Source organism: Oncorhynchus masou, chromosome 2 (genome assembly GCF_036934945.1).
Source record: "Oncorhynchus masou masou isolate Uvic2021 chromosome 2, UVic_Omas_1.1, whole genome shotgun sequence".
Classification (NCBI taxonomy): domain Eukaryota; kingdom Metazoa; phylum Chordata; class Actinopteri; order Salmoniformes; family Salmonidae; genus Oncorhynchus; species Oncorhynchus masou.
In genome coordinates this window covers 50,353,475-50,375,628 of record NC_088213.1, presented here as the reverse complement: position 1 = coordinate 50,375,628, position 22,154 = coordinate 50,353,475, and the positions used below count along the sequence as shown (strand labels likewise).

At 45.1% G+C, this 22,154-nt stretch overlaps 1 protein-coding gene across 1 annotated transcript in view; it reads left to right on the top strand.

Moving 5' to 3' along the window:
• The first annotated feature begins 14,415 nt into the window (after positions 1-14,415).
• Positions 14,416-22,154, top strand: part of LOC135506184 (MAM domain-containing glycosylphosphatidylinositol anchor protein 1) — a 430,085-nt gene continuing 422,346 nt past the window's right edge. The window contains exons 1-2 of the mRNA XM_064925672.1: positions 14,416-15,024; positions 16,215-16,315. Coding sequence (XP_064781744.1) covers positions 16,249-16,315 — 67 coding nt within the window. The 5' untranslated portion in view covers positions 14,416-15,024; positions 16,215-16,248. The remainder of the gene's footprint in view (positions 15,025-16,214; positions 16,316-22,154) is intronic.

Genomic DNA, 22,154 nt, shown 5'->3' with positions numbered 1-22,154 from the left:
AGTCCGACTCAGAAGGCACACACACCACCCACCCACCGCTTCCGAGTATATTATTCGCTAATGTTCAGTCTCTGGGTAATAAAGTTGACGAACTCAGGTGAGGATCTCCTTCATCAGGGATTGTAACATATTCTGTTTCATGGAAAAATGGCTTCCTCGGTATATGTTGTCTGAGTCCATACAGCCAGCTGCGTTCTCAATATATCGCGCAGACATATATTAAAGAACTCTCCGGGAAGAAGAAAAGAAGGGATGTATGTTTCATGATCAACTACTCATGGTGTTATTGTGATAATATACAGAATCTCAAGTCCTTTTGTTCACCCAAACTAGAATACGATCAAATGTCTAATTATCCTCTGTTATAGTCACAGCCGTGTATATTCCCGCTCAAGACGATACTACGGCTGCCCTTAAAGGACTACCTGCCCTCCAGGACACCTACAGCACCCGATGTCAGAGGAAGGACCAAAAGATAATGAAGGACAACAACCACCCGAACCACTGCCTGTTCACCCCGTTATTATCCACAAGGCGAGGTCAGTACAGGTGCATCAAAGCTGGGATCGAGAGACTGATAAACAGTTTCTATCTCAAGGCCATCAGACCGTTAAATAGCCATCACTAGCACCTTAGAGGCTGCTGCCCTATATTTATAGACTTGAAATCACAGGCCACTTTAATAATGACATGTTTTGCATTACTCATCTCATATGTTTATACTGACTTCTATTCTATTCTACTGTATCTTAGACTACACCGCTCTGACATTGCTCGTCCAAATATTTATATATTTTAATTCCATTCCTTTACTTTAAATGTAGGTGTATTGTTATGAAATTGTTAGATATTACTGCACTGTTGGAGCTAGAAACACAAGCATTTCACTACACCCGCAATAACATCTGATAAACATGTGTATGTGACCAATACAATTTGATTTGATCTGCTAATGAACATAAACACATCTCCTGGCTTCCACGCATAGCCTACAGGCCACTGATGCAGATCTTTGCAACACCTACATTTTAAAAAGTGTCAAAATAAATCTATATAATATAGCCTACACCATCACAATAAATCTATTATTTATTTTAGACAGGTCTAAAGAAACAGGATATGAAGAAAATGTAGTCTATTTCAGAAGAACAGAATAGCCTACACTGAGCTGTCATTACGTTAGGCCCTGATATGGCTATGCCATATGTGGGCTACACAAGTTCATTTAGCAGACAAGATACGCTTAGAATTATGTGGCATTGTTTTATACTATTTTATATGTCAGCATATCAGAATCGGACCATATTGGCTGAAAACGCCAACATCTTGCAAAACCGATGTCAAAGCTGATGTGCATACCTATATAACATAAGTAGATGATGTAATGACGGCACGGAAAATACAGCTCTAAACAGAACAAAAGAGGAAAAATAGTTAGCAAGTTCAAGTCGAGCAGTCATTTGAAAGAGTAAGGAAATTTCAGCGAGACAACTCAAAGGCGAAATCCATTAACGGCAAGATAATGGCATTCATTGCCCTTGACAATCAACTGTGCTCTGTTGTGGATGATGTTGGCTTTCGCCAACTGGTCGAGCCCTGGTACACACTATTTTTCAGATGTTTCCCTACCGGAGTTACACAGTATTGTTGAAACTCACATCCTTGAGCTTCACGACTGACATTTGGACCAGCGATGTCAGCCCCATGAGCGTTTTGATTCTCACAGCACATTGGGTCGATGAGAATTTTGTACTGAGGAAAGCCATATTGCATGCTCAAGCATGTGCTGGTTCTCATACCACTGCTGCCATTTCAATGGCATTTGAGAACATGTTTGAAACTTGGAAACATGAACACTTCTAGCTCCAGTCGAACAACTGACTCGAGAATTAAGCTCAACTGCGTCTGCAGCAGATGTGATACCCTCTGTCATAGCACTGAAACGCCTGCTCAACAAAACTCCAGACAGATCGCTGGGTTAAAACTTACAAAGTACTCGAGGCTGTGAACAGGCGATTTGTTGGCATTCTCTCTGAGCCTCTTTACAGTGTCGCGACCAAGCTCGATGATAGGTACAAGGACTGCTACTTCGATGCAGACAAGAAAAAGGGTTTACGTGAAATGTTACATACACAGCTGGACAAGATGGAAATGGACACAGTGACAGTGTGCACCGAGGAAGAGAGGCCACGGACAGACAGAGCTGAAACTTCACTGCTTGACATGCATGATGAAATCCTGGTTGAGAATGAAACGACTGAACAAATGAACAATGAACCAGCAAGTAAGTGAAAAAGTACTGTTTGTGTGGCCGTAATGCCCTCTATAAAAATTCCTTGCCTTTTGCGGCCAGTGGCCGTTGTGCCCTTGGGCTGAATATAATAATTATAATTCCCTTCTCCCGACTGCGTGCCAAAGCACCCCACACTCACATGGCTTTCCATCATGCACGCCTCCTAATCAAATTCCGAGGTGCATATTGAAGACATTGGAAGAACGTTCCACATTTATTTTTCGTCAGCCAGCAAGATGATTAGATCTAACAAACCGTAAAAGCTCATGTCAATCTACGATCTAGAAAAGTTGACCTATGCTATTCTGTGTGAGAAATAAATATTCCGAACATAGTCCGGAACAGTTGTGGGATGCGATAGATACCAAATTAATACAACCACTAGCATAAAAAACTGTTTTAAGCAATGAGCCTGACGCAACAGATCAGAATGTTTAGTTTAAAATGTTGATAAACTATTAGGCTATTTACCGTGACTAAACGGTCACATGAAATATGACTGCCATCATGACTCGTGACTACTGGTGTTGCGGCAATATGGTCACCCTAAACACAGCCCTACACACAATAGTCCATAATGTCAAAATGGAATTATGTTTTAGAATTTTTTGCAAATTCATAAAAAATGAAAAGCTGAAATGTCTTGAGCCAAAAAGTATTCAACCCCTTTGTTATGGCAAGCCTAAATACGCCCAGGAGTCTAAATGGGCTTTACAAGTCACATAATAAGTTGCATGGACTCACTCTTTGTGTACTAATCATGTCAGCGAGGTTTTCCAATGCCTCGCAAAGAAGGGCACATATTGGCAGATGTAAAAAAAGAAAAGAAAAAAGAAGCAGAGATTGAGTATCCCTTTGAGCATGGTGAAGTTATCAATTAACCTTTGGATGGTATATCAGTACATCCAGTCACTACAAAGATACACACGTCCTTCCTAACTCAGTTGCTGGAGAAGAAGGAGACCGCTCAGGGATTTCACCATGAGTCCAAACAGTTAGAGAGTTCATTGGGAGTGATGGATCAACCTCATTGTAGTTACTCCACAATACTAACCTAATTGACAGAGTGAAAAGAAGGAAGCCTGTACAGAATACAAACATTCCAAAACATGCATCCTCTTAGCAACAAGGCACTAAATTAATACTTCAGAAAATGTGGCAAAGCAATAAACTTTTTGTCTTGTATACAAAGTGTTATCTTTGAGACAAATCCAATACAACACATTACTGAGTACAACTCTCCATATTTTCAAGCATAGTGGTGGCTGCATCATGTTATGGGTATGCTTGTAATCGTTAAGGACTGGGGAGTTTTCCAGATAAAAAAAAGAAATGGAATGGAGCTAAGCACAGGAAAAATTCTAGAGAAAAACCTGGTTCAGTCTATTTTTCACCTGGCACTGGGATATGAATTCTCCTTTCAACAGGACAACAACGTAAAACACAATGACAAATCTACAGTGGAGTTGCTTACCAAGAAGACCATGAATGTTTCTGAGTGGCCGAGTTACAGTTTTGACTTAAATCTACTTGAAAATCTAATGCATGACCTGAAAATGGTTGTCTAGCAATGATCAGCAACCAATTTGACAGAGCTTGAAGAATTTTGAAAAGAATAATGGAAAATGTTGAAAAATCCAGAATTAGAAAGCTCTTAGAGACTTATCCAGAAAGACACAGCTGTAATCGCTGCCAAAGGTTCTTCTATAAAGTATTGACTCGGGTGTGAATGCTTATGCAAATGAGATATTTTTGTATTCGATTTTCAAAAAAACAAGTTTTCCCTTTGTCATTATGGGGTATTGTGTGTAGATTGCTTGGGAAAAAAATAATATTTTATCAATTTTGAATTCAGGCTGTAACACAAAAAAAATGTGGAATAAGTCAAGGGGTATGAATTATTTCTGAAGGCACTGTATAACGTTGAATGGTCAATTATCATGGGCAAGTCATATTGAGAAAGTCGTTGTGAAGATGGGGAGGGGTATGTCTGTTATAATACGACGTTCTGCCTTGACCCAAAAATCAATTGTACTAGTTATTCAGTCTCTGGTCTTGTCCCATCTTGATTACTGTCCTGTAATAGGGTCAGCAAAGAAAGTCCTAGCAACGCTGCAGTTGGCTCAAAACAGAGCAGCACACCTTGCCCTTAACTGCATATACAGAACTAACATCAACAACATGTAATGTCAGTGTTTCCTGGTTGAGGGTTGATGAGAGATTAACTGCTTCTTTTCTAGTTTTTATGATTTTATTTGACAAGAATTCCAGATTGTTGGCATAATCAAATAACATTCAGCTCAGACACCCATACATACCCTACAAGACATGCCACCAGGGGTCTATTCAGAGTCCACAAGTCCAAAACAAATTCACAGTAACATATAATATTATGTCCACATATAAAACCATACCACATAAAATTCCATAGTAACGTTGTAGGATCTGTTACCTAACATTGTACAAACTGTTCGCTGGGTCTGTGCTCCTTCAAAGAGGCTGTGTTTGATGATGCCTGCGGATCAGATCGATGTGCAACTGAACTACCCAATGACCGATGTCTAATGAGGAAGGGGGGGACATAAATTAGCCTTATAGTGCTGCTGGTGATTATGGATTTGGAAGTGTGTGTATGTGTGCGTGTGTGTGGACGTGTTTAACTATTCTTTTGGGGACCAGAAGTCCCCACAAGAATAGTAAACAATGTTTTTTTTGACCAACTGGGGACATTTTGATAGTCCCCACGAGGTCAATGTTATTTCTAGGGGGTTTAGGTTTCAGGTTAGAATTAGTGTTATGGTTAGAATTATTTAAGGGTTAGGGTTAAGAGCTATGGTTATTTAGGGTTTTAAGGTTAGGTTTTTGGGTTAAGTTTAGGGTTAAAGTTAGGATTAGGGTAAGAGTACGGGTTAGTGTTATGGTTAGGGAAAATACAATTTTGAATGGGACTGAATTGTGTGTCCCCACAAGGTTAGCTGTACCAGACTGTGTGTGTATGTGCGCGTGTGTGTTTTCTATTTCAGCCAGCTAACCACTTTCCCTGTAATGTTATAAAACTTCATTGTGGGAACTGTAATATGTATGTGTACCAGTAATGATAGCATAGCCAACGGCCTAGTCTCTCTCTCCCTCTCTCTCTCTGTTAACACCATTCAGAGCCTCTTAGTCAATCTTATTAGTCTTGGAGAAAAAAGGGGACGAGGGGGGACTAGGGGGGGGGGGGTTGGAGAGACAGACAGACAGGCAGACAAAGTGCAACATTTTGATATTTGAGGAGAGAGAGAAAGAGAGTTTGAAAATTAATTAAACCAGAGTATGAAAAATGGCCCACACAACTGTGCCTCATTCCTCTCAAGAATGAGAGGGAGACAAAACTCTCCCCTCTCCCACCCATCTTATCAGTATCAGTGTTGCCTCGCCTTAATGAGAATCAGTGTTGTTTTAAACATGAAATGGTTGCCGAGGACCCAGCGGGGAGGAATCAATAACAACCATTACCTCTCCTCTCTCTAATGATGCGGGAGCTGCCCCCCCCCCACACCCTCCTTGTCTCAGCCCATTTCTCCGTATCCGATATTGGATGGCGAGGGAGGTTATGAATTATCGAATCCCGAGGGTATTCCATTGTGCCGCCAATTATCCATTGAAAAATGGGCCCCCGTGTGTGTGTGTCAGGTCGGAGTGTGAGGGGGGTGGGCAGAGGTTTGAGGCTGCCCGGCTGTAGTCACACTCACAGACACGGAAACGGACACAAACTTGGACAGTGTGTGTCTAGTGTGTCTTTGAACACATGCCTGCAGGCGTACGTACATGTATACACAAACACACACACAGGTGGTAGAGGCCACCTGTTACCCAAGCTAAAATGACACCAGACCCACCTTCTGAAGGCAGTCAGCATCCCAAATGGGACCCTGTTCCCTTCATTGTGCACTACTTTTGTGCCATTTGGGACACCGGCATACTGTTTCTGCCTGGGGTCTTTGGAGTTCTTTTTACTTGTTGTTGTACTTGTGCAATGTTTTAATTTCCAACTTCTACCACATCTACCAAGGAAGGAGCACTCAGAACGGAAGGGCCTATAGGACCTCAGTCAACCTCACTGCAAAACACTGCTCTTTGTGTCCCTTACTTTATGTCTACCTTAACCACACGCTAGCATGGCTAAACTTAACCTTAGCCAAACCGCAAACCCAACCCTAACCATTCGCTAGCATGCCTAAACTTAAACTTATGCTGACTACTAATCCTGTCTCTTAACCTAGCAAGCCTAAACGTAACGTTACCAAATTACCCCCAACCTTACCAACTCGCTTGCATGCCTAAACTTAACATTGCCCTAACTCCTAACCACTCTTCAGCATGCCTCAACCTGACCTATCGCACTTGCATGCAATACCAAACAACGTGGGCACACAGGATACTTTCCACACTCCCTGATCCGTCCAATCATCTTTCATCATCTCTTCTCCCATCTGCATGCGTCTATCCATTTACCTCCATAGGAAGCCCATTATCGGATTTAATCGTCTTTAAATGCGGTTATCTTCTCCACAGTGTCTCGCCGTCCATGTTAGCTGTGGAGAGAATCTGATTAGGCTAGGAATCATAGTTGCGTCCCAAATGTCACCCTATTCCCTATATAGTGCACAAATTTTGACCATAGCCTTATAGGGAATAGGGTGTAATTTGGGATACACCATATTCAATCACTGATGTAATTACATTGATGGTGGCATCCAGTAGGAAACCGGAGCAGAAACTTTAACCAAGCACCTTGTATCGCGTTACTGCCTGTAGGTAGACAGCTGATACAGCTGATAACAATCTGGCAACATTCTCCCCCTAACATCTAATGGTTTTTTAAATGGTCTGAGGGAGACACATAACAGGGGGCTTGTTCAGGAGGATGTAATGTTACAGAATGTTACAGAACATTCAGTTAAAAATGTATTGTGTAGACAGACAGATACGATTGCCTGTCAGATAGAATAGGAATTTGTGTAAGCTCTATCATTCTACTATGTGCAAGCTGCTATCATTCTACTATGTGACAATATTTCAGGCAACGTTGCTGATAGATGTGTTCTTAACTGAGTAAACTTTAAGCTCTGATAACACTTAAATGTAAATGTAAATTAAGCTGACACAATTCCCTATATTCTACTTTACAGACAATAGTATGTATTCTGCACAATACATGTCTATTTGAACTTTCTGTAATGTTGGACTGTCCTAAACATGTTTCCAATTGTAACAGTGCCAGGGTGTGGGAGTGGAAAGTGTTTTAGTAATTAGGTGGGTGTAACGGTTCTCTTCTGGTGAAGGAGAAGCAGACCAAAATGCAGCGTGGTATTTTTGATACATGTTTAATGATGACGAAAAAACACGAACGATACAAAAACAACAAACGGAACGTGAAAACCTATACAGCCTATCTGGTGACAACAAACACAGAGACAGGAACTATCACCCACGAAATACTCAAAGAATATGGCTGCCTAAATATGGTTCCCAATCAGAGACAACGATAAACACCTGCCTCTGATTGAGAACCACTCCAGACAGCCATAGACTATGCTAGATACCCCCACTAAGCCACACACCCAATACCTAACAAAACCCCAAGACAAAACACACCACAATAAACCCATGTCACACCCTGGCCTGACCAAATAAATAAAGACAAAACACAATAAACTTCGACCAGAGCGTGACAGAACCCCTCCCTAATGTGCGGACTCCCGGACGCACACCAAAACCATAGGGGAGGGTCCGGGTGGGCGTCTGTCCATGGTGGCGGCTCCGGCGCAGGACGTGGACCCCACTCTATCGATGTCTTAGTCCCTACTCCTCGCGTCCTTGGATAGTCCACCCTCACCGCCGACAATGGCCTAGTAGTCCTCACCCAGAACCCCACTGGACTGAGGGGCAGCTCGGGACTGAGGCAGCTCGGGACTGAGGGGCAGCTCGGGACTGAGGCAGCTCGGGACTGAGGGGCAGCTCGGGACTGAGGGGAAGCTCGGGACTGAGGGGAAGCTCGGGACTGAGGGGAAGCTCAGCACTGATGGGAAGCTCAGCACTGAGAGGAAGCCCAGCACTGAGAGGAAGCCCAGCACTGAGAGGAAGCCCAGGCAGGTAGTTGGATCTGGCAGATCCTGGCTGGCTGGCGGTTTTGGCAGATCTGGAAGAGTCTGGCTGACTGGCGGATCTGGAAGAGTCTGGCTGACTGGCGGATCCTGGCAGACTGGCAGCTCTGGCGGCTTCTTGCAGACTGGCAGCTCTGGCTGCTCCATGCAGACTGGCAGCTCTGGCAGCTCCTTGCAGACTGGCAGCTCCTTGCAGACTGGCAGCTCCTTGCAGACTGGCAGCTCCTTGCAGACTGGCAGCTCTGGCTGCTCCATGCAGACTGACAGCTCTGGCTGCTCCATGCAGACTGGAAGCTCTGGCTGCTCCATGCAGACTGGAAGCTCTGGCTGCTCCATGCAGGCTGGCAGCTCTGGCTGCGCTAAACAGGCAGGAAACTCCGGCAGCGCTGTAGAGGCGGAAGGCTCTGGCTGCGCTGAACAGGCGGGAGACTCTGGCAGCGCTGTAGAGGAGGAAGGCTCCGGCTGCGCTGAACAGGCGGGAGATTCCGGCAGCACAGGAGAGGAGAAAGGCTCCGGCAGCGCTGAACAGGCGGGAGACTCCGGCAGCGCAGGAGAGGAGAAAGGCTCCGGCAGCGCTGAACAGGCGGGAGACTCTGGCAGTGCAGGAGAGGAGGAAGGCTCCGGCAGCGCTGGAGAGGCGAGGTGCACTGTAGGCCTGATGCGTGGTGCTGGCACTGGTGGTACTGGGCCGAGGATACGCACAGGAAGCCTGGTGCGGGGAGCTGCCACCGGAGGGCTGGTGTGTGGAGGTGGCACAGGATGGGCTAGACCGTGAAGGCGTACTGGAGATCTTGAGAGCAGTGCTGGCACAGGACGTGCAAGGCTAGGAAGGTGCACAGGAGGCCTGGTGTGTGAGGCTGGCACCAACTTCACCAGCCGACTAACACGCACCTCAGGATGAGTATGGAGCGCTGACCAAGGTGCCATCAAATCCCCGACACGCTCCGTGGGGCGAATTCCATGCAAAAAGCACCAACACAGCAACTCCCTCATTTCTCTCTCCTCCAATTTCCCCATTAAATCCTTCACAGTCTCTGCTTCTCTCACCTCCAACACCGGCTCTGGTTCTGGTCTCCTCCTTGGCTCCTCACGATAAACGGGGAGAGTTGGCTCAGGTCTGACTGATGACTCTGCCACACTCTCCCTGAGCCCCCCCCAAGAAATTTTTGGGGCTGACTCTCGGGCTTCCATCCGCGTCGCCGTGCTGCCTCCTCATACCGGCGCCTCTCCGCTTTCGTCGCCTCCAGTTCTTCTTTGGGCGGCGATATTCTCCAGGCTGAGCCCAGGGTCCTTCTCAGTCCAATTCGTCCTCCCATGTCCATTCCTCTCTTTGTTGCTCCTGCTGTTGCTGTTGCCTGTTACCATGCCGCTTGGTCCTGTTGTGGTGGGTGATTCTGTAACGGTTCTCGTCTGGTGAAGGAGAAGCAGACCAAAATGCAGCGTGGTATTTTTGATACATGTTTAATGATGATGAAAAAACACGAACAATACAAAAACAACAAACGGAACGTGAAAACCTATACAGCCTATCTGCTGACAACAAACACAGAGACAGGAACAATCACCCACGAAATACTCAAAGAATATGGCTGCCTAAATATGGTTCCCAATCAGAGACAACGTAAACACCTGCCTCTGATTGAGAACCACTCCATACAGCCATAGACTATGCTAGATACCCCCACTAAGCCACACACCCAATACCTAACAAAACCCCAAGACAAAACACACCACAATAAACCCATGTCACACCCTGGCCTGACCAAATAAATAAAGACAAACACAATAAACTTCGACCAGGGCGTGACAGTGGGGTTGCTTATATTTGTTCTATTCCAAAAATGTGCCAGGGTTTGCCATTATCAACAGCGACCCATGAGCAATTAGGGTTAAGTGCCTTGCTCAAGGGCACATCAACAGATTTTTGACCTTGGGGATTCAAACTAGCGACCTGTCAGTTACTGGCCCAATGTGCACAAACTGCTAGGCTATCTGCCACCCTGCTGCATTTTGGCAACTTCTCCTGTGTAATTCCTTTTGAAGACACTTTCACCGGCGGTGAATCTCCGTTGTTTATCCTTGTATTTGCTTAATTCCTTGTGTCCCCTCTCTTCTCAAAACACATTGGAGGGCAGATCAAAGGTTCCTTATCTCTGACCTTTTCCTCCAATGCATTTAGAGAAAAAGACAAGGAGAGGGGATGCAAGTGAATCAAGGTGATACAATTGAGATTCACCCCTAGTATGTATTAATTTCGGTACCCCTGCCACACCCTGATCTGTTTCACCTGTCTTTGTGCTGGTCTCCACCCCCCTCAAGGTGTCGCCCACCCTCCCCATTATCGCCAGTGTATTTATTCCTGTGTTCCCTGTTTTTCTGTTGCCAGTTAGTTTTGTCCGTCAAGCCTACCAGCGTTTTCCCCTTGCACCTGTCTTTTTCAATAGTTCCTGTTTTCTAGCTTTCACGGTTTTGACCATGAATGGATGCAGGGTTCATCTGTCCTTCTGCCTCTCCCGCCGGCGCAGGGTTCTTCTTTGTGGAGAAGAAGAACAAAACCCTGTGCCCGTGCATCAACTAACAGGGTCTCAACTACATCATGGTGAAGGACCGCTACCCGCAACCACTCATCACCTCGGCCTTCGATACGCTTTAGGGGGCCACCGTTTTCTCCAAGCTGGAACTATGGAATGCCTACCACCTGGTGCAGATACAGGAAGGGGACGAATGGAAGACTGTCTTCAATATGGACAGTGGTCACTACGAGTATCTGTCATGTCATTTGGCCTCACCAACACCCCTGCTGTGTTACAGGCTTTTGTTAATGATGTTCTCTGCAACATGTTGAACTGGTTCATCTTTGTCTACCTTAACGACATCCTCATCTTCTCTCGCTCTGCCCAAGGTTCTCCAATGCCTCCTGGAGAACCAGCTTATTGTTCCATCGCTACACCATCCCCTTCCTGGGTTACATCATAGCTGCAGGGAGTGTACAGATGGATCCCGGGAAGGTGAGAGCGGTGGTGGATTGGCCCCAGCCTATATCCAGGGTGCAGCTGCAATGTTTCCTGGGATTTGCCAACCTTCATTGCAGCTCTATCCGGGGTTACAGCACCCTGGCTTCTTCCCTGCCTGCACTCACCTCTCCCAAGGTTCCATTCACGTGGTCCCCAGCTGCTGAACAGGCGTTCCGGGATCTCAAACACCGTTTCACCACAGCTCCCATCTTGGTTCATCCTGACCTGTCCCGCCAGTTCCTGGTGGAGGCTGACGCTTTGGATGTCGGAGGGGGGCTGTCCTGTCACAGCGTTCTGCCCTGGACCTCAACTTACATCCCTGCACCTTCTTCTCCCATTTCCTCAATGCCACGGAGAGGATCTATGATGTGGGGAATCGTGAGCATCTCGTGGTGAAGATGGCATTGGAGGAGTGAAGGCACTGGCTGGAGGGGGTAGATCATCCGTTCCTTGTGTGGACCGACCACAAGAACCTGGAATATCTCCACACCGCCAAGTGTCTCAATTCTAGGAAAGATAGATGGGCCCTACTTTTCACCCGGTTCAACTTCTTCCTCTCATACCGACCAGGATCCAAGAATGTCAATCCCCACGGCTACAACACCAGAATCTGAGACCATCCTTCCCACCTCGTGCCTGGCAACGGCACTCAGGTAGGAGATAGGGAAGGTTTGTAAGGCTCAGTATTCCCAGCCAAAATCCGGGTCTGGATGTTTATTCCTGATGCTGTCCGCTCCTCGGTCCTGGAGTAGGTCCTCTCCTCCAGGCTTGCCTGCCACCCGGGCTCCCGTTGGATCCTGGCCTTTGTGCGACAACGCTTTTGGTGGCCTATCCTGATTCCTAACGTTTCTATGTTTGTCGCCTCATGCACGGTCTGTGCTCCGAACAAGACTCCTCGGCAAGCTCTGGCTGGTCTCCTTCAACCTCTGCCTGTCCCTCACCGTCCCTGGTCTCACATAGCCCTGGACTTTGTCACTAGTCTCCCCCATCTGATGGGAACACCCCCATCCTGACATTAGTGGATCGGTTTTCCAAAGCCGCCCACTTCATTCCTCTCCCCAAGCTACCCTCTGCCAAAGAGACGGCCCAGCTCATGGTGCAGCACGTCTTCCGGATCCATGGACTCCCAAGAGACATGGTCTCCGACCAGAGTCCTCAGTCCTCGTCCCGGTTCTGGAAGGCATTCTGCACTTTCATTGCGTCATGGTCAGTCTGTCCTCCGGGTTCAAGCCCCAGTCCAATGGCCAGTCGGAGCGAGCCAACCAAGACTTGGAAACAACTCTTTGCTGCCTGGTCTCCGCCAACCCCACCACCTGGAGCCAGCAACTAGTGTGGGTTGACTACGCCCGCAACAGGCTTCCTTAATCTCCCGCGGGTCTCTCGCCCTTTGAGTGTTCCCTGGGCTGTCAGCCCCTGCTCTTCCTTGAGCAAGAGGTCGGCCTAACTTCGGCCCTCTGTACACATCACACTTTTCATGTGTCTAAAATCAAACCCATGTCTCACAGCCCTTTGTCTCCTGTTTCAAGACAGGGCTCATCCCAACAATAAGGCGCGCCACCCAGAGTATATTCCTACGCTCACACACACACACTGAGCAGCACAACGTGTAGTGTGATGAACTGACTTAAGCCCCAATGATGCTCTCTTGGCAAGGCACGCCAAGTAAGCTGGCTGCCGACCAAAAGGGAGGTAGACAGAGACAGAGATCATTTGGTCTGGCTTTCGCAGTCTTTTTCAATAAAAAAATCATTAAATTGTATGCTGACTCTTTTTATTCAGAGATTATTGACTGTCAATGTTTTGTGGTATACTGGATGAGATACTCAGTCTGCTGTGATACTTTTGATCCAGTCATTAAGACAAACAATTTGTATTCAAATGAACAGACTATTCCTTGTCTGTTCATCTTGTAAGTAGACCACATATTCAGTTTTGGTCATCTATGAAAAGGATAGCATGAAACTTATAGGTGCCCTAAGGCAAATATCTTGATCTTATCTTCATGGCATGGCTCTCCTTTGTAAAACGCATTTAATATTTACAGGTTATTGCTTCACAGAGCTGGACATGTGTACGCAAATACTTGACAACATTTGAAATATGTACCATTGTGTGTGTGCATGTGTGAGAAAGAGAGAGATAGGGAGAGAATGATTGAGAAAGAGAGAGGCATGCACACCAGTGAGACAGAAAGCAGCAGTTTAGCACGTGTCTGTGTTAGTGGACAGCATCAATGGTGCTGAAATGCACAGGCTGCGGGAGACAGGGAAGCACCTGAGGATAATCAGCGCTGCTGCAACCTACCTATGTGGTTCAAGCTGTTTCCTAACAAAAAGGAATAGGTTACATGTTTGAGTAGGCTACTATATGTTTTATTGACGAGTCAACAACAACATTTGAGATGCATCAACTATCAATTCCGTTCTGAATCTATCTGTCTATCAATCCAGGGAGAGGTCACACGTCAAATAAAATTAGCTAAAATACGCCGCTTTGTGGCCACATTGAGTAGGACTAAAACGTCGGCTCCGTGCGTAGAGCAACTGACGGAGACGGAGATGAGAGGGAGAGCTTGAGAGTACCGAGGAGGGATGGAAGAGAGCGGGAGAGAGAAAGAGACTGTGATTTTTCTTTCCTTTCTCGGCCTCTTTAAAAAAAATCTAATTGCCCCGTTGGGAGCCCGGGCCAGTATTCAGTAGGCAGGACCTTTTTGCAGCTGCACTGCCTATAATTGGCATTCCTCCACGAGTGGAACCACAGTCGCAAATTCGACCAAAACCACCCCAAAACAAATTACCCCCCATCCATCCCTCTCGCTCAGGTCGACTCGTTAGTCTATCGCAAACGTCACTCATGTTGCGTGGGGCGGGAGAAGCGAACTTGGAGTTGAATTGACGTGCGACAGAGGGAGAGAGATAGGAGAGACACAGAGAGAGGCAGAAGATACATGAGCCTGTCTTTGACAACCTGTTCAGTGAGACGTGCGCATCTCAGCTGTGCCGCTTTTGGCCAAGGAGTCCATCACATCGTTCTCAGTCTGCGCACATACTTCCACTGGCAAACAGTAGGCCACTTGGAGACGCAAGGGGAGGAGCGGTGTAGTGTATGGAGAGTGGGACTTTATTTTGATAGCCTATAATTTCCAATAACCTACGCGGGACTGAACTGTTTAAAGAAATAAGAGGCGTAAGAAATAAGGCAGATTCTACGCCGAAAGGGAGAGAATCGGAGTGATTTCGGACTGCATGGGTTTATGAGGACTCCGCTTTGTGGATACAAGGAGCGGCTCGAGCCCCCTAAAGAATCCAAACGAATGGTTTCTTGCGTTAAAAGTTACCCGGTGAATTCTTATCACATTTCTACTCTCTTTTGAGAATTGGCATACATCGAAATTGGAACTAAGAAATTCTACGAACCCGGAATACTTAAGTGGGGATACCTACATTTACAACGAATTTATGGTAAGACATCTAAGGTGGTCTTGAAACGGAATTATCGCTGAGCCGCGTCGTAGATTTAGTTTCAAGACAGCCCACCCGCTGCTGCGCTGACTACACCTCTGAGTAAGGTAAATGAAATTCGACAATGTTGCTGTCAGTGAACCCATTTACTGCGATGTTTTTCCAATATGCTTCACTTATGGACAGACACATTGACAGTAGGATACTGTCTTAAAAGTTTGATCCTGGATATATTATCTTCCTGCATGTTATAGCCTACGATTTGAATATGCTTGTAATTTATTCCCTAACTAGGCTAAGTAGACTATTCAAACGTGGGACGTGTGTAACCACCCGTTTATGTGGAAAGGTCGCCATCCTCAATGGGGTGAGGTCAGAGAGCGCGTGCAGACTTTAGTTGCTTTTGAGACCCACAAGTTGCGCTAGATATAAACTAGTATACACTATGGCCTACTTTTCTAAAATAGATAATTGCATTTCCCATTTAGACATATTATGGGTCATCATGCAGACTGGGAAAGGCTCAATCAGTCGCCAATTTGAGTGACAAAGTGCATCAATCATTTTTATTGACTCGTTGACTACGACCCCCTTTTAATAGCCATTCGATTAAACCACAATACCACAATATCACATGTCAGTTAACGTGGTCGATTTGGCACAGTTGTCTATTGCTTATCACTCTATTTTTATCGCCTGTTGGGTGAGGAATGTAGCCTATTGGTAATCTTGGAAATGTTCCATTTTTTTCGAATGAATGCTACGGCTTTTGTCCACAGGTCCTGTGTGTGTACACCCACATGTGCTTAATATAGGCTATGCGGTGGTGATATGCAGGTAGGTGCATGACCCCAGCACTCAGGCCACCATTTGAAATATTGTTATGCTCGCTGCCCTTACCTGCCGTTTAGCAATTTCAGAAATAAACCATAATTACTTTAGGCAATCCTGTCAATCCCGAGAGGGCAATGGCAGAGCTGTCCTGTAATCTTTTGATATCCAGAGTCTGCAACTGAATTGCCAGTAGTTTAACCCGGTTTGAGACAAAGCATGCGATTCGAAATTACTTTAACCCACGAATTATTAGGATTGTATCATCTGTGGAAGGGAGTTGACACGATTCCCGGACAGAACAAACATATATTTGATAGACTCCCCACTTGTTCTCTCGTCTGGATTATAAACTAGCCTACTGTAGCCGATACACGCCACAATCTACCGTGGCTCCTTTGATCTAGTCACGGTGCTCTCATGCCCTCTTCTTATTCACTCAAACCTGCTCTTCTCTCTCTCTCAGACTATTTCCAGGTTATGAGGGATCGAAGCTAAAGATGGAGCTTTTCTGGATTTTGTTATTTTCTATCATCCACCCATACACACGAGGGCAAGGAGTTTACGGTAAGAGATACGAAAGTGTGTGTGTTTGTGTGTCCATTCAGTTTTAATATGATGGTAATAAGTGGCGCAACTATTGAGTTATTGCACAGTGGACACAGTCCGGTTTGGTTAATTTTTTCCCCTATTCATCATATAATCTTAATTGTCTTGTCCCAGTAGCCTACATGTCCTTTATCGGTGTCATTAGGCTATAATATTATTAAAATTAACAATGATAATAAATGGCCGAATGCATATCCACCTCTGGCTTGCTTGGCACATGCAAATGGTCTGCCATAAAAATCTATTTCACATGAAAAGTTCATTGTAATGAGAAAAAGTAGGAAGCTTACTAAATCCTCGGTAATGTCTATTAAATCACCAAGAAGAGCATAGCCTCGGGTGGATTCCTAGTAGGCTATTGCATAATTACCCTTTTGAAACCTACATAGTTATCATTGAACATACTACGGGAGCGGCACTGTACTGTCATATAGAGTAAACTGCCGATTAAAAAGGCACACGCTGCCTAAATAGGCTAATTAATAAGAATGAGGTCTGAAAACTCTTTTTTTAGTTCCACTCGCCTGGTGGATGTGTTGGCCGGAATTGAATTGGAAAGTGCCAAAGATCAACACCACATAGTTTCTCCTGTTCGTGACACACCAAGCCTCTAGGCTATATCAAGAAATTGGAATGAAAGAAATGATGAACGTCGTATTTAAAGGCTACAGGAGCTTATAATGTGAGATTCTGCTCCAGGGCAGCACATATGCACAGATGAGACTGTTGAAGAACTTAGACATTTAGCTGCGTTGTGTGTAAGGAGTGAGCACATAACTGGGATTTCAAAGGAACAGTCGAGAGGTATATTTTCATTTGGTTGCCATTTACTCCACAATGCAAAAAAAGTTTGGGCAAAAAAAAAAAGGTTTTTACTAGTGCGGAGTGGTTGCTCTACCTTTGAATGGTGTTCAATCTCCAGCCGCTACAGCTGAACTGCTACAACTGTTTTGTTTACTTTAGGACCATAGGATATTTTACTCTTGTGACAGGCACCACAGTATACCTAAGACCTTATAGGGGAATAGGCACTCTAGTTGAGAAAAGCATGTTTCTGCGTAACAGTATGACAGTATGACGAAGGAACGGTTTGAAGCCAAGTAGATCATCTTTGGTGCAAATTGGACAGGTAGCCTATGCTCATTACATTACAATTATGTATCAACCAAGGAAAGCAGCTGCAATATTTAAAGCTCTCTGATCACACTTTTACCCTTTCCAGCTCTCCAAACAGGGGCACGACACACTCTAACTGTTAAATGTCAAACGCAGGGCGGCTATTTAATTAAAAAATATATATCTTAGTAAATATTTTCACTAGCCTTACTTTGAGAAATGGCCTGTCAATGGCGATGTTCTGTCTACTTATAGCGTTGGTCCAGTAACCGGAAGGTTGCTGAATCAAATCCCCGACCTGAAAAGGTAAACATCTGTCATTCTGCCCCTGAGCAAGGCAATTAACCCACTGTTCCCTGGGCACCGAAGACGTGGGTGTCGATTATGGCAGCCCCCCGCAACTCTCTGATTCAGAGGGGTGGGTTAAATGCGGAAGAAACATTTCTGTTGAATACATTCCGTTGGACAACTGACTAGGTATCCCCCTTACTTCTTGTGAAAGCCTAAATGTATAACATACTTATGTTTTGCATTGCTAAGGTTATGCATTGTTCTGTTGTCTAATGTAGCCTATAGTATTTGCTCAGTTGTCCCATGGGCCCTGTACAGTGCGGATTAGCAACATGGTTGCGCTCGAACTGATAAGTATGACCTCAAACTAGTTAGAACTTTACGTATGGTCGGCTTGGAGTTGGGGATCCGAATGGGTTTGGTGAGCTCATCCTGAATGGATCGTTTTGAATTCCCCTTTTTTTTGCGGGCTATGTGAATGAATGCATACAGCACGCAATACAAATGACCTCCTAATGAACTAGGCCCATTAAAAAATGATCTTGCGCAAACCCACAAGTTTACAGGAGATGAGAGAGAGTCTAAAGTCAGTATTATTCTATTGCATTCTTGGTCATGATGATGATTCTTTGGTTTAGACTACGAGCAGGAAGGACCTTAGCCATAATAATTCCCTGTGCAATCAACAAACGCGTCTGGTCTCCTGCTGCCTCAGTTAAATATGTTACACAGGTGCGATGTTACTCAGGTGCGATGTTACACAGGTGCGAGACGGAGAATTATGCAAGAACAGTAGAAAACGTCAGGAGATCTGCCGTGAGCTTGGCACACGACTGTGTATCGAGAAGCTTTAAAATGGCCTTTCCTGTTTTTGGAATGTTCTCACTTCCTATGGAGAACGATGCAACTCGCTGTCCGCTGGGAACCGAATGCCACAAGCACGCCTGATTTGATATTTCTGCTCCGAAACCCCTTTTATACCTATCATATTCGTTAGCCCTGTCATGAAGTAAATAAGTAAGCCCTTTCAGAAGCAGAACAGCCCACAGGGTTCGCCTATCTCCTGTTAATGTTGCCTGAGGCAGCTTATTGTACAAGTAAAAAATAAAATACATTGTAGGCCTACATTCCCTGCCTGGACAGGACACAAGTGGATGTAGGCTTTTCTTTAGATACTGTAGTGGCTGACGCTACTGTTGCTATCTCACCTCGGACTCCCGTGATCCCTCTTTGGTTTACTGTTCATCGATTGTGCTGCTTTGCATTTCAATATTGTTGTCTGAAGCTTCCAACACTCACTCACTCTTCCTCATCCTCCACACTCAATCAAGAGTGGCGCTAACATGAGAGAGACAGAGAGAAATAGAGAGAGCTTCTCTATTGAGGGGTCGTTATACAATCGAGGGATCAGCTATGCATTTCTACACCTAGGCCTAATGGTGAAATTCAGATTTGGGCAGGGTCAGGCTGACCCTATATCTGTGCCTAAAAACGAAAACTTCTACCCAGAGGGTGGAGAGCATGGACACTCTTTCCTCACAACTGATGAGGTAATTTAAACAATGATTGGATTGTCATGAAGGGTCACTAGTTACACTAAGTAATGTTAATCATTTCTGTTCAACCAAACATACATTGTGCCATTGATTTCCATGTCAATGAGCAGGTTGGAATTCAGTCTCTCTCACTCATGGAAGGCTATGTGGAATAGTTGTTGATACACACACACTTTATCTACTACTGTATACTTTAATTGAACTAATGGCATCTCTTACTTCGTTAAGGCCTGTGGCCTAGAAGACCAAAGGTATTGTGCCCGTGACCACCCAAATCTCCAGTGACTTTAACTCTTCTTCTTCCTCATCCTCCACACCTTTTTGTTTGTTTCTCTCTTTTATGTCTCTCACCGCCTCGTGCGTTTATTTTGGATGCTGAATATTGCCCTTTTTTAATAAGCATTCATAATTTATCCATGGCTGTGAGGCAGGGGATAGCAAAGGAGGGAGGGAGCGAGAGAGGAGGAGAGGGGGAGCGCAGCTAGTGATTACAATCTTCTCACTTTTCTGCCCTCACTTTCTCTCTCTCTCTCTCAAACATTCATACACACACACACACACACACACACACACACACACACACACACACACACACACACACACACACACACACACACACACACACACACACACACACACACACACACACACACACACACACACACACACACACACACACACACACACACACACACACACACACACTCCCTTTCTCTCTCTCTCTGTTGGTCTCTGCGTGTCCTTGCAGTATTTAAGTATTAGGCTCTAAATAATAAAGCAAGGTGACATAGTCCACAATGAATGGACAACACCTGCTTACTTTCCATGACCAAACCACACTCTGTCTGAAGTTAACCTTGCAATTACAAAAAAAAGCCCAGAGGGTGTGTCCTGTGGTCTAGCAGTGGCCGTCCTGGCTGTAGTCACACATACTCCTCTTTCTACTGGAGACTGGGGTTCAATCCCCACTCCAACCCTTTGTACTGTTTCTCCCACATGCCTGTCTCCCCCTCTGTGAATTCTTTACTGTCTAAAATAAAGTGCAAAACAATATTTTATAATGAAACACATTCCATAATTGTTGAGAGATGACTATTTTGTCGCATTCAGTTTTATGACAAGGCAGATTTTTGAATGTAATGATGCCAAATATTTCCTTCAAGGCCCTACTGGGAGTTTGAATCGTATCAGGAATCTAAAATGGATTGTCAAATGAATGGCCACACATTACTGTACACGCACGCACACACACACTCACACACACAGAGTAAAATAGGCACCTCTGACCCTTTCTTCTGAACCTGTGTGTATTGTAAATACTTTCTTCACTGTCCTGATATTTTTAAACCTGACTTTACTCAGATTCTCACTCATAGGTTCTCACACCGACAATGACAATCTTCTCGATTTTCTGCTTGCTCGCACGCATGCACGCACACACACCGACACACTCTCACACGCACGCCGTGTTCTTAAAAACTCTGCTCCACTCTCGCCCCTCACCAGTCAATGTCGACCATTGTTGACTGACCTTTCCTTCTTTATTATTCTTTAATTAAAGTCCTTGAGAGTTAATTAGTTAGGTGACTTGCCATGAAAAAAAAAATGTAAAAGAAAGCAAAGAAGAAAAAAAAGAGAACTGGTGCCTTATGGTGAAATTCACAGACCTGGGTTCAAACACTACTCGAAATCATGTAGAATACTTCAGCTATACTTAATTGTGCTTGCCTGTCACAATTGAAAACAAATAGGCAGGGTTTGAACATTTTGCAACTATTCTGTCTGTCACTCCGCTCCAGGCAGACTAAAGCAAATGCAAAAGATTTCAAGTAGTAGTTGAACCAAGGTCTGGAAAAATCTGCCACCGCCGTTAATTAAGAAACCACACATCTTTTGCCGCCACGTTTCACTTCCCTTTTCTATCCACCGGCTTTCCTTTTATTTACCGCTGTGAATGGAAGTATTATCCTGCCACTTACTCAATACGGCAGTATAAACTGTATTGAGTCCTCAAGCCCCATACAATGTCAGTCAGGAGCCATTTTCAGACAGAATAGAGGCCACAATGTCTTTCTTTTAAGCTGGGAAAGAGTAGAAGAGAGTGGAGGAGAGAGAAGATGTTGACTGGGGACTTGGAAGGTTGAGAGCTGAGCTATTCTTTCTCAATCTATTTCCTCTATCTCTTTCTCCACTCAATCTCCATCTCTCTCCTCGTTTCTGGTCTATCTTCTCTCATTCTCCATCACCTCTATTTTTCTCTGATTCTCTATCTCCTATCTTTTTCTCTCTAACCTTTCTCATCTATCTACTTTCTCTCTCCCTCTCTCTCCTTTCATACTCTCTCAGTACCTCTCACTTTGTAATATCCTCCTATAGGCAGAATGAAGTGGAAAACCACTATAGATGGAGAATTGATCTCACCCCTGAGATAGAGAAGAGAGTGAGACAGATATTCTGTGTTTGTGTGTGTGTGTGTCTCCTGCTCTTTCTCTGTGTGTGTGTGTGTCTGCCCTCCCCTCCTTCTCCAGTTCCATCTAGTTAGTGCCGCTCTGTTGTTGTTGTCAGGGGGTGGGAGGCTGGATAACAGCTCAGTGTTATTGGGCCTTCCTCTCCATTTGTGGCTCCCAGCAGGTGGCCTTCTCTCCTGCCCTCTCTCCTCTCTCTTACACATGTACACACATACACAGACACATAAGCATGCATGCACAGACACACACGCACACACACACACACACACACACACACACACACACACACACACACACACACACACACACACACACACACACACACACACACACACACACACACACACACACACACACACACACACA